Source organism: Dendroctonus ponderosae, unplaced genomic scaffold, assembly GCF_020466585.1.
Source record: "Dendroctonus ponderosae isolate FM_Combo_2020 unplaced genomic scaffold, Dpon_F_20191213v2 Dpon_F_20191213_4, whole genome shotgun sequence".
Taxonomy (NCBI): domain Eukaryota; kingdom Metazoa; phylum Arthropoda; class Insecta; order Coleoptera; family Curculionidae; genus Dendroctonus; species Dendroctonus ponderosae.
In genome coordinates, this window is record NW_026018611.1 from 3,338,688 (window position 1) to 3,350,488 (window position 11,801).

Here is an 11,801-nt window from a genome sequence, read left to right on the forward strand (position 1 = left end):
ACCAAATTTATCTCAATGACAATGAGAGTTATCAATGTAATTTGTTTACGTAATTATATTTTATTTATTAGCAGGAAATTAAAGTTATAATAATTATCTTCATGTGATTTTGAAAGGTTTGGACTTCGCACTTTGGCAAAAGTAATGAATGGCAATTGTCGAAGTTCTTTTTGTTGTAATTTAATTTTTTAGTGGCAATTTTAAAAACAAATAACGGGTGATTTGCAACTAATAAAGTGCACAATTTCTGGTTTTTCCGCTATAATTTATTATGGCACTTCAATCTGTAGTTCCTGTTATAATTTGCTGGTGATCACTGAAGGTAACTCTGGTAAATATGGACGTTTACATTTGTATTTAATAAATTATATGTATTATGTTGAACTAATTATAAGGTAGTGAACAGTCTGGGCCATTGCTTTAAGTTGCATGTGATACTGATTTATTGCGTAATTTATACGAAGTTAATTTTTGACACACTAGCTAAAATCAAAACCAAATTTTGTTATTAACATTAAAATTCTGTAGGTGATTTAAAATAACGTTTATTTATCAACGAGAGATTTTGAAGCATGATTATTTTATGTTTGCAGTGGCGATTTAATTTAATTCCTAGTTAAGTTGATACTGAAAGTAGAATCTATTTATACAGAAGGTTTTGTTGTGTATGAACTGATTTAACAGTTAAACTCTCTATTTGTCTTCGTTTTAATACTAATACTTTGTTTAATGTTGGACTATTTGGAGACTTACATTTTATTCATGTTCTCGTAATTCTGCCAATAATAATGGATACTAATCTACAGGGTGATTCAAACCTAAAAACTCCAAGTTGACCAAAGCGCTGATTTCATTTTTTCATGTCGTTATTTTCGGTCATTGCTTGCGAAAACTGCTGAGTTATTCTGGGTTTTAGGATGTCATGAGAAATAATTTTTCCTGTCGTTTTGTAAGCACGAGTGCCTTGCATCTTTAGAGGTACTTTGCTCAGCGCAGCAACTGGTCAGGAAAAAATATCCGGTTTCATTTAATAGCTAATTTTGTTAATTTGTGTAAAATGTATTTACGCAATATATTAATGAAATAGCTTTTACACTTTAGAGCCAGCACATCATTTGACGAGTCTCATCAATCCGGATCTACATTTCATATTTACATTGATTGATTAACACAAGTGGTACTTTATCTGTATTATCAAGCGAGTGAAAGAACTACTTAAACACATTTCGTCTTAATTTATTTTACCTGGCCCGTATTCGAGTATTTGCAAACAGAGTTTGAGTGAAACCTCTCAATGAGCTCGACTAAATGAATTCTTGATAACGTTTTTCAGCAATAAAAGTAGTTTGCGATAAAATGTAAACTTTATTTCAGATTAAGAGCTTTAAACGCTCTATTTCCTTTTGTGGCAACTGGAAGCGGATCATTTACTGACTAACAATACAATCAATGTTGTCTTATCTTAAACAGTGGATTTTAACATACATTATTCTAGTCAGTGGGGCGTACCTACTTTATATAGTAGCTAATCCGTGTACTGCTCGAATTCAGTTAAAAAATCTATCCACATCAATACCTCATCGTATTCATATTAATTAATTTTCTGGTTACGGAACTCCTATTGTGAATAAGTTCTACAAGGTGAAACCAGATATGTGAAATGAGATTTCTCACATGAACAAAAAGTACTACCTAATTACTTTAGCCTTGAAGAAACGTTAATCGAGTTTTATGGTATTACTCAAAAAGTGTGCAACGGTGTTTGACAAAGTCTCGTGAATTCTTATTATAAATCTCTGCAGAGTTCTTAGTCGGAACTTAAATATTAGTTAGCTTTGTATGCGTGACTTTATATATTTATACATATAACCGTCATATTTTTTTTCAGTTAAAGCTACTTCTTAGCCGAGCAATTGACTGGACTGAGAGCAAGATTAGATAAGTAGCACTCGAAATTGTATAAATCTAGGATCAATCACAATTGGGATACCTGCTTATTGGAATCTGATATAAAGATTTAGTGAGAGAATACGCAGAATTTAGCATGGATGCTAAGAATGCAAACTCCGCTTTGCATCCAATACTCAAAAAGTAAGTGATTAAAATAACACCAATTTCTGTAATAGTCTTTCAATAATAGAATACATATTTGATACCGTTTAATTACGCACTACAATGGGAATTATAAGCGGGCAATGACTTTTGGGTCATTAATCTTCATCTTAATTAGCATTTCTAATCTCTTGATACACATATGTTTCTACCGCATTTGCCATAAAAAACTTGATGTCATGTCTTATTGACTTGATATCAATCAATTTTTAATAAAGCAAGTCGCTAATTAAAAGCAGCTGGAAATTTTTATCTTTTAGTAGCCAAATGGAATGTTTCTTTCCATACTAAACACAAGACGAACCACAATATTTTCATTCCTACGAGCCTTGTGGTTGTTTTTGCGGCTGCATTAAATTCTGAATTCCCAGTGAACTTGAACTTATCGGAAATGTTTACCACAAAAGTGTTGTAAATCGTATATCAAATATTTATTCGTTTGCTGTTTACGAACGTTTACTTAGCATGAACGGCGAGTCCAGACCTTTAATGTTAACAAAAACCTTTTACTATAAAACCTCGAATTTGTAAGTATTTAAATGAGAATTATGCATAAAAATTATGTACAAATATCCTTCGCAAGCAGGCGAAACTTTCCACAATTATTATTCCCAATGCTATGAATGTCAAGTAATGAGAAAAATTGTAAATAAAGTTGAGTTATTAAATTGAATACTTTCAGCTATTCCAATGGTGGTAGTTACAATAGTCCCGAGTTGCACGTTGAAAGGCCCATTTATCAAATACAAGATCTTCATAAAGATACGCTCTACGAAAAACCATATTCCACAGGTACCTAAGTAGTGTATTTAATAACGATTTTATTAATTTAATTTAATTTTTTTAAGTAAAAACAAAAGCAGCCAGTTACTGCAACTCAATTCACCCAGCTCAGTGCCTTTTAGATCGAATACCATTGTTAAGATGGTTACCCGAGTACAGTTGGAAGAAAAGCTTTCTATCGGACATTATTAGCGGTATCACAGTAGCAATTATGCATATCCCTCAGGTGAGCACAACTACAAAATAGAATAACTTTGGCTATTTTGCGTAAACCTTTAGGGCATGGCTTATGGGCTGTTAGGCGGTGTTCCACCAATCAGTGGAATTTACATGGCTTTTTTTCCAGTTCTGGTTTATTTTCTTTTTGGAACTTCAAGGCATGTCTCTATGGGTAGGTTTGAACTCGAATACTTTCCTTGTAGTTAAACTAAAAAACACTATTTGGTGATTTTTGGATAAAGCATATCCTGAGTTTCTATCACTATTTAATAATAATTTTTTAAATTTGATCACGGTTTTATTTGCCAGGTACGTTTGCCATTGTTTGTCTCATGACGGGAAAAGTTGTTAGCGAGCATGCAAATGTGGAAATAATGCCAAATGGAACCGAAAAACTTATGGATTCGTACACGGAGGGATCTCTGAAACTCACCAATGTGGAAGTGGCCGTAACAGTCACTTTCGGAGTAGCTGCTTTACAGGTACTAATTAAAATAGCGCATAATTAAGGATTTTGAGCGTTGACTAAATTTAGAACGGCACTTTCTAAACAAGCTAAATGTACTTTCAGTTAGTGATGTTTGCATTACGACTAGGTGCAGTTTCCAGCCTGCTCTCCAACAATTTGGTGAGTGGATTTACATGCGCGTCCGCCTTTCATGTAGCATCTTCACAGTTGAAAGATCTTTTAGGCCTTGCCATTGGCAAAAGACGAGGCAATTTTTCGTTCATTTATGTAAGTTATCAACAACTCCTCGATTAAAAGGATGTAAAGTAATTTTCTTCCAGACCCTATACGATGTGGGATTGGCTCTACCAAAAGCAAACTCAACTGCTGTAATGGTGTCTTTAATTAGTTGCGTTATCCTGATGTTAAACAACGAGCTATTCAAGGTAAGTACATACTTAAGGATGAGTATGCTCAAACTCAACTGCAAGCTTTCAGCCATGGCTGGGTAAACGATTTAAAATGCCGTTTCCGATCGAGCTTGTGGCAGTTGCATTGGGCACAGGGATAACATATTTTTCTGGAATCGACAGAACGCATAATGTTACAACTGTTGGCTACATCCCGACTGGGTAATAACTAATTACATCAAGATTTATACGATTTTACTCAAACTACTAATTATTTAGATTGCCTGAGCCTGTGATTCCAATATTCAATTTGCTCCCGGAAATATGGGTAGATGTGGTTGTAATTACAATGGTATCCTATACAATTACAATGTCGATGGCTTTGATTTTTGCCAGGAAACTCTTGTATGAGGTGGATTCCAATCAGGAACTTTTGGCTTTGGTAAATAATAAAACCCTGATTATTCCTGCTCATACTGACGGAGTGTTTATAGGGCTTAAGTAACTCAGTGGGTTCCTTCTTTTCTTGCCTGCCTGTAACAGCTTCATTATCCCGTTCGATGATCCAGCAAAGTGTTGGCGGCGTTACTCAATTAGCCAGCGTGATCAGCAGCATTCTACTGCTTATCGTGCTTTTATGGGTGGGCCCAGTTTTCCAGACCTTGCCCCGATGTGTCTTGGCCAGTATAATCGTCATTGCCTTAAAAGTTAGTATAAAACCGCCTAATAAATTGCCTTTTAAACTTTGTTTTCAACAGGGAATGTTACTGCAAATTAAAGATCTACCTCGTCATTGGCATTTAAGCCGATGGGATGGACTGGTCTGGGGAATAACATTTTTCGTAACGTTGTTTGTACAAATTAGCATCGGATTAGCCGCGGGTGTAGCTGCTTCTTTAGTCAGCGTTGCCGCTCAAGGATTAACTCCACGGGCCTCAATTTTAGGACGTTTGGCTGGTACTGACCTGTATTTGGATTTGAAAAGACACAAAGCGGTAAATATGACGATTTTTTCTTCTTGCTCCTCGGCAATTATACAAGTTTCAAATCGTTGCAGGCCGAAGAAGTTCCCGGTCTAAAAATCATCCACTTTGTTGGAGGATTAAGCTTTGCTTCGAGAGATTCGTTTAAAGAGCTGTTCGTGCAAAAGGTTGGATTCGATCCTACAGCTATTTTGAGGAAGATAGTGAAACTGCGAGAGAGGGTAGGTTTTGCGAATATTTGTGGACCATTCATTACTGATTTTACACTCAATTTCATTGCTTCAGGGGATTCAAATGGACGCAGAAGAGCAGATGATAACGAAAGGAATAATTATCGACTTTTGTTCATTAACATTTCTGGATCCTTCTGGCGTGAGTTTTCTTAGGCAGTTGCAATCGGAGCTGGACAGTTTGAATATAACTTTGTACATAACTGGATGTTCAGGTAAATATAACTGTACTATTTACGAATCTCTTCAAAGGTTGATTTTCTAGAATTAATTCACACAGTTTATTAGTCGTGTATATAATGTAAAAACACATTTTTCTCTCACTACTGCGACTGATTTCCAACGTCTGGCATTTTTAGGTCGAGTATATGAAGTGATAACTAACTGTGATAGATGGGAGAAGAAAGATAGCAATTTTCTTATTTTTCCCACAGTTCATGACGCTGTGCTTTATAATCAATCAAACGGCTTAATAAAAGATATTGTAGCATTTGGTGAAAAAAATAAATAAGAATTAAGCTTTATTAAAGCTTAAAGCAAATTGATGAAAAGAAACCGTCATCAACTCAGTCAACCGAATTTACTGTAAAGTAGGAAATTTTTCTCATTATTCAAGATATCGTACGTCATTAAGCCAGTTACTTAATTTGTATATTAATAATTGTACGTACTTTCCTGACTGTGTTTCAATTCCAAATTAAAATCAAATCCTGGGTTCTTCAGTCATTTATTGTTCATTTATCAATTAAAAAAACGTTTCGGTGTTTTCCACCATCATCAGTTTCACTAAAATAACAGGTATTAAAAAAATATATATAAATGTTTTCATTAATCTAAAAAACAATCACAGYTAATACTGTMARCWGYTKACAGTATTARCTGTGATTGTTTTTTAGATTAATGAAAACATTTATATATATTTTTTTAATACCTGTTATTTTAGTGAAACTGATGATGGTGGAAAACACCGAAACGTTTTTTTAATTGATAAATGAACAATAAATGACTGAAGAACCCAGGATTTGATTTTAATTTATATTAATAATATGCAAAATGCCCGATATTTTGTCCATTGGTAATGAAATTTCTCGAACTGTTTTATGGGAGCTGTGACTTAAAGCGACAATAAATAAATGTTACTTAACGGCGTTATTTTTACCAGGTTTTTTCCTTACCGCGTATCAACTAATAAACTCATAAGATTCTTAAAAATCAGATGGAAAAGCAATTTAATTGAAACACTGTGTACAACATGCAAAAATATAATAAAGGTACAAAAATGTTTCGTATTTTCCGAAAAAATACCTATTTTAAATATGTTGAATATTCAAATTACATCAAAGGTGACATATCAGAACTGGGTTTTGCTGTTGAACTAATTAATATTCACATTAAACAAGGGTTGTCCTTGCAATAAACTTACGCTAAATCGTACCCCAATAAATCCTCCAACCCGTAACCAAAAAGCTTGAAATCCGGAAGGTACTTTTTGTATAAATGTTCGATATTGAATATCGATAGTTGTTGAAAGTATTCCCGAAGCCGATCCCGAGTATGACCGGCTCTGGTAACTGGAAAAATCAAATGCGGCGCTTCTACCATATCTAAAATGGTTTTGGCGTCTTGCGAAAGGGTTTCATAGTGTCCTGAAAAGAACAATCAGTGATTTAGGTAGTGCGATTATTTTATACATAGAAAATGATCTTACCAATAAAAGAATAGTTCAAAGTACATGGCAAGCATAAGTCGTAGATGGGTGCCCAGTGTTCGTTGGTGTTGACACCTTCATTCAGCAAAAACTTTACGAATTCTGGAAAGGATACATTTGCACCGGAGTCCAATTCGTCAACTGTAGCAGTTGGGCGATACTTTTTGATAATGTGTTTGCCATATCGGGTCTGAAATAGCAAACTACTAAAATAGTGTTCCAACATCGGTGTTCTATCAATAATCACCTGAAAGTATTTGGAACTAGTGATGTTTTCAGTAAACTTATTCCGATAGGCAGAAAGCAGCCTTTCAAACGGGTGCCTGGCAATTAGAAATAGAGTGTAATTGTTTAAAATCCATTTTATGTCGGCAAGAGGAAGATCAGACAATCTAAAATAAATGCCCCCGTTAAATAGGTACCTTTAAACCCACATTTTTGTTCAGTTTACCTAATTGTTGAGCTATTCGAATGTGCGATAGTTGCAGGAATATTGACTAGATTAGTGGCATTAGATTCGCCAGTTAGAACCATCATTACTCGTTTCCAGTTAGTGCAAGCCACTTTAGGTACGTAGCAGTAGAGTAGCTTGTGTCTGTGGTCGACCAAAATGTGGTTCAACTGGGAAACATCCAGAATACGTCGCCCGCTTAATCCTAAATTATCACATCCCAGAGTTAGTTCTTCTTGGCGACTGATTTGCTCTAGCCAAGGGAACTTTGCTGTGCAACGAGCTGAAATTCGACATTTCAATGTACCGTTCTTTACGGTGTTTGCTCGGGTTAAACTTACGCGTTAATGATAAACTGCTAAATAACATCAGAACGAAAAAGCACCTTTTTCCTAACTCTAATTCCCACATAACTGTCCCTTAACATGTCTCGAGATGCTCTGTTGGGCCTCTGTCTTTTGATAATCTCTTTACAAATCTCAATTCTGACCTATGAACCAAAATAAATTGAGTACAGTGGATAAGCGGTGATTAGTCATTAGTACCTATTTACAACTTCGTAATTGTTGACCTTCTCTTTGTCATTCTTGAGCACTCGCCCATTAGAGACGTTCTGCAACCAGAACGTTTTCCACACGTATTTCCAACTCACTTTGGTTTTGCTTTTTTGCCGTTGCTGTTTTAATAGAAAATGCCGCTTGATGGCTTTTTTCAAATCGAGCACCGTGGTATTCTGTTGCGGTATCTGCCATAAATATTTAATCAGTTCGATTCGTCAGATGTAGCAAGTGAAGTAACATCCACATGTTTTATGCAAATCCTTCTTGATAAAAATGAAACGTAATGATGCGTTTTACGCAATTTTTTTGGCGTTATGTGAATCACAATAAGCTTCTAAGTTCAGCACTTGGCAAAAACATAAACAGATCGATAAAGAACATAAAAATATATCACACGTGTCCATTTATCTTTACTGCGCCGTCTGGGACATCCTGTTATGGACTTAAATTTACTGTAAAAGACGACTATTCAGATATTATTTGCGTTAACAATTATTTTGCATCAAATTTAGAACTAGGTACAATATGTATGAACTTTTTTCAGAAATTTTCAGGCAATAATAAAATAAACTGGCATCGTGATAGTGCTTTCTAGTAATTGGTCTAGAATTTACGGTTTATGTCTTTACAATTAGTTTACCTTTTTTTAGTCAACATTTCTGCTTTATGATCATTGTTCATGCTTTAAGTTCCGATGGTTTTTTTTCAAATACTTACTAGGCAGTTTATAGCTCCAATACCACACGATTTTTATATTGTTTATTCTGGCCTTCGGCCATACATCATTTAGACGGTCAGGTAAATAATGAAAACTCGGCCGACTTTCAAGTAAATATATATATATATAAAGCGGGAAATTACTATAATCTGAATGGCATAAACAGATCAATTGCGTAAGGAAGTTTTTATGGCACTCACAGACATTAAGTTTAATAGAGTTGTGTAATTTAAGATTAAGTCGGTATTGATGTATAAAGCAGGATTTATGAAAGCAAATTATATATTTTAGCATTTGCGGGCAATATTCAATAGAGTGAAAATTGACTAATTTATTTTACATTTTTCTATTCGCTGGAATTGGAATTAGATACTTACCACTACGCTTAATGGACTTTCCGAATATCGGAGAATTGTTACAGTTATACTCTGTCCTTGTATCACCGCGATTTGAGACAACACCTAAAATATACAATCATTTATTAGACAAATGTTCAGTTGCAAGCGTTGGTCTGCAAATGATAATGTTATGGAAGTTGTTTGAAATTTCTACCGCTTTTATTTTTAGCTCAATTACACTGCTTAACAACAACTTTAATTTTTTTGCATTTTTCGTGAAAACACGGAATATTTCTAAATTGAAGTTTCATATAAAAAAAACTACTGATTGTGAGATGTTCTACGTTTTCCAGCGGCCTACAAGCACCTATTATTAGCTGCCAGTACTTAACAATACGATTTTATTATTTTATATATTAGAATAACTCGTTTATGTAAGTCTTGAATATTTTCTATGCTTACATTAAACCGAAATCAGCAGAAGCAATAGATCGTCAATATAAATAGAACAGCGAAACCGGCCGGTTTATTAATTTCGTAATCGAACAAAGCGTTGTTAGGAAAAAGCGATTAAGTACACATGAACCCATCAGTTAACCACATGTTAAAGTTCAAAGTCGTGACAAAAAATATAATAAAAGGCGTACCTCTTCGGGTGTAACATCAACAGGTAGATCCGAAAGTAGGGGATCAGAAGCAATCAGTCTTTTGATGCTACTCTGAGTGACTTCCAGCAGATCTTCGTGAGAAAGGTTTTCGATCTCCTCTTCGATAGTAGTGGTTTCCGCGTTAGCTGCGGCGGATTCGGTCATTCTGAAAAAAATTCCGATCATCTGCTTGATAAACATCTGAACACTTTCACCTCGAGAATTTTTAGCTAAGATTCAAGCGTTTTACCAGGAAAAATCTTTAGGCGATTATTGTTTTAGTACTAATTGCTTATTATTGATGTAGTTTTCAGGAAACAAAATGGATTAAAAAATTAACGCGCAATACTTATGGAAGGCACTCGAACAGGTCAATTAGTAATGGAAATTGGTACAAATTTCTGTGCTAATCTCAGGTAGTAATGGAATACCAACCGATACAGCTGATGGAAGAACGGCGCCCGATTCGAAAAAAGGGATTATTTTTGTCACAAATTGAGCGATGATTTTTAATTTGAAATATCTCAGTCGAATGCCAGTTTTTTCTTTACGAAAATTGAGATCATTAGCCGTATGCGCGCCAATAACGTATTTGACACAATTTGATTGAATTGCACATTTCTTTTCCCAGTATTTAAGAAAAACTTTAACACCCCGTATCTGGGAAAACAAATAATTTGCGGACACACGAATCATGAGCAAACTGCCATTAAGTTTTCATGCAGAATCACCCCCTGAAATATGTTGCACTTATTCCTAACGCCCTGAATATTACGCCATATTTGGAATTTTATTTTAAATATTTCTTGTCGAAAGCATTCGCGTGTTTCTTTTTAGGGTGCAATATAATTCGTTTTATTTCCTTGAGTATTCTGTTCTTTGAATCATCAACGTTTTTTGGTATATTCACACAAACTTGGAGCAAAATCGTTTAAGAAAATCACCGAGATTCGTGGAAAATCGAACAATCATTAGTGTAAAAGGTACTTCTAAGAACAATAATTAATGTTGTTAGTTATAAGCAAGCACTGGTAATAAAACAGATGGTGCGTCTGAGCAAAGAATTTCAGAATTATCCAACTTTTGATAATTTGAAAACAAATATTTAAGGATTTGAATTTTACAACAGGCTTTGTATTTGGTTTGTTTAATTATTATCTCAAGCGTGGCAATTTTACATTTTCGCAACTTATTCATCCTGTTATTTATTTACATCCAACAGACATGTATAGCCTTTCAATAGCTATTCCGGAAATAATATAAGACTCACCATATTCGGTTCACTATTCGTACAACTACCAATACACTAGACTATTTAACGCTAACAAGCCGCAGGGTCAAAAGCTAGAATAGTTTAGATTCGCTCCGTTTAAGTTCAGACTGATTGACATTTCTTCAAACATATAATTATTGTAAGAAAACAAATTTGTTCAGGCATATTTAGGAACGAGTTATGAAATATCTAAACCTGATAACAGCGAATGAATTACGGACATGATAAACCGGACTAGATGGTACCCTAATTGATAGGTACTTGGTACTTGGAAAGTATGCTCTGTACTGTCGCAAAAACGTTTAATTTAACTAGGAATTAGCTTGTACACTTTTTGACTATTGCAAGTGATGCCTCAATGAAGGCAATTTATTAACTGATGAAGCACATTGCTTTTTACAGCGCCATTCAGCCAATACAGTTGAAGATCTCGATGTAGCGCAAAAATGACAATAATTGTTTGGTCTGCTTCAAATGATAATTAGTGCTAAATTATGAAGTGGCATTTAATTACATCACAACTAGTTTCCGTGTGGACATTTTATGCATAAAACCGGATAATGACGGGTTAATTTTCAAGGAAACAACACTATTGCGTACAGGCTGTTTTTATGGCCTGAGTCTGCTTTATTGTTAATTGTTTAATTTATTTTTTATTAGATATGTTGATAATTTTACCAGTGCGATTTGTTGGACACTTATGTTCCAAATATGTGCAGTCTATCGAATACTTACCTAACTTATACCTCTTGTTTAACCAACTTTTAGAATTAAGTGATTAGAGCATATTTACATATAAACAATAACAATCAATAAGTTTGGTTAATAACGGTTAATAATCAACAAATGACAACTAGTGATTTCTCTTCTTTTCTTGTACCAATAGCACCAACCACCACACATAAATTAAATCAATTTGCT

At 34.5% G+C, this 11,801-nt stretch overlaps 3 protein-coding genes across 8 annotated transcripts; 1 reads left to right on the forward strand and 2 right to left on the reverse strand.

The window, feature by feature from the left end:
• The first annotated feature begins 24 nt into the window (after positions 1 to 24).
• Positions 25 to 5,860, forward strand: LOC109546808 (solute carrier family 26 member 10). 5 transcript variants are annotated; one of them, XM_019917928.2, is made up of 16 exons: positions 25 to 141; positions 193 to 331; positions 1,889 to 2,091; positions 2,795 to 2,904; positions 2,961 to 3,121; positions 3,175 to 3,286; positions 3,424 to 3,596; positions 3,686 to 3,850; positions 3,904 to 4,008; positions 4,061 to 4,194; positions 4,252 to 4,414; positions 4,467 to 4,679; positions 4,731 to 4,967; positions 5,030 to 5,176; positions 5,241 to 5,400; positions 5,545 to 5,860. In XM_019917928.2, exons 3-16 carry the CDS (start codon positions 2,045 to 2,047, stop codon positions 5,694 to 5,696), a joined length of 2,079 nt encoding a protein of 692 aa, XP_019773487.1. In that variant the 5' UTR covers positions 25 to 141; positions 193 to 331; positions 1,889 to 2,044; the 3' UTR covers positions 5,697 to 5,860. The 5 variants fall into 5 exon arrangements, with proteins under 5 accessions (XP_019773487.1, XP_019773486.1, XP_019773488.1 ...); XM_019917927.1 differs by having other exon boundaries at positions 34 to 141; positions 193 to 322; XM_019917929.2 differs by lacking the exons at positions 25 to 141; positions 193 to 331 and adding an exon at positions 1,699 to 1,837.
• Positions 5,861 to 6,431: 571 nt separating this feature from the next.
• Positions 6,432 to 11,784, reverse strand: LOC109546811 (carbohydrate sulfotransferase 11). 2 transcript variants are annotated; one of them, XM_019917935.2, is made up of 9 exons: positions 11,616 to 11,784; positions 9,608 to 9,773; positions 9,000 to 9,083; positions 7,890 to 8,089; positions 7,686 to 7,834; positions 7,345 to 7,627; positions 7,141 to 7,285; positions 6,894 to 7,083; positions 6,432 to 6,831 (listed from the first exon to the last, which is right to left on the reverse strand). In XM_019917935.2, exons 5-9 carry the CDS (start codon positions 7,753 to 7,755, stop codon positions 6,605 to 6,607), a joined length of 915 nt encoding a protein of 304 aa, XP_019773494.1. In that variant the 5' UTR covers positions 7,756 to 7,834; positions 7,890 to 8,089; positions 9,000 to 9,083; positions 9,608 to 9,773; positions 11,616 to 11,784; the 3' UTR covers positions 6,432 to 6,604. The 2 variants fall into 2 exon arrangements, with proteins under 2 accessions (XP_019773494.1, XP_019773493.1); XM_019917934.2 differs by lacking the exon at positions 11,616 to 11,784 and adding an exon at positions 10,878 to 11,280.
• LOC109546775 (U11/U12 small nuclear ribonucleoprotein 25 kDa protein-like) lies at positions 7,765 to 9,772 on the reverse strand. Its single transcript, XM_019917885.1, has 4 exons — positions 9,608 to 9,772; positions 9,000 to 9,083; positions 7,890 to 8,089; positions 7,765 to 7,834 (listed from the first exon to the last, which is right to left on the reverse strand). The coding sequence occupies exons 1-4, from the start codon at positions 9,770 to 9,772 to the stop codon at positions 7,765 to 7,767; spliced, it is 519 nt and encodes a 172-aa protein (XP_019773444.1).
• Positions 11,785 to 11,801: the final 17 nt, after the last annotated feature.

Coding starts and splice junctions, on each gene's coding strand:
- LOC109546811 (XM_019917935.2), bottom strand. CDS start 7,755: ATGTGGGAATTAGAGTTAGGAAAAAGGTGCTTTTTCGTTCTGATGTTA. Junction 7,628..7,685: donor TAGCAGTTTATCATTAACGC/GTAAGTTTAACC, acceptor GTCGAATTTCAG/CTCGTTGCACAGCAAAGTTC. Junction 7,286..7,344: donor TCGAATAGCTCAACAATTAG/GTAAACTGAACA, acceptor CATTTATTTTAG/ATTGTCTGATCTTCCTCTTG.
- LOC109546808 (XM_019917926.2), top strand. CDS start 2,578: ATGAACGGCGAGTCCAGACCTTTAATGTTAACAAAAACCTTTTACTAT. Junction 3,597..3,685: donor TCGGAGTAGCTGCTTTACAG/GTACTAATTAAA, acceptor ATGTACTTTCAG/TTAGTGATGTTTGCATTACG. Junction 4,680..4,730: donor TAATCGTCATTGCCTTAAAA/GTTAGTATAAAA, acceptor TGTTTTCAACAG/GGAATGTTACTGCAAATTAA.
- LOC109546775 (XM_019917885.1), bottom strand. CDS start 9,772: ATGACCGAATCCGCCGCAGCTAACGCGGAAACCACTACTATCGAAGAG. Junction 8,090..8,999: donor AAAGTCCATTAAGCGTAGTG/GTAAGTATCTAA, acceptor TATTTATGGCAG/ATACCGCAACAGAATACCAC. Junction 7,835..7,889: donor AATTACGAAGTTGTAAATAG/GTACTAATGACT, acceptor TTTGGTTCATAG/GTCAGAATTGAGATTTGTAA.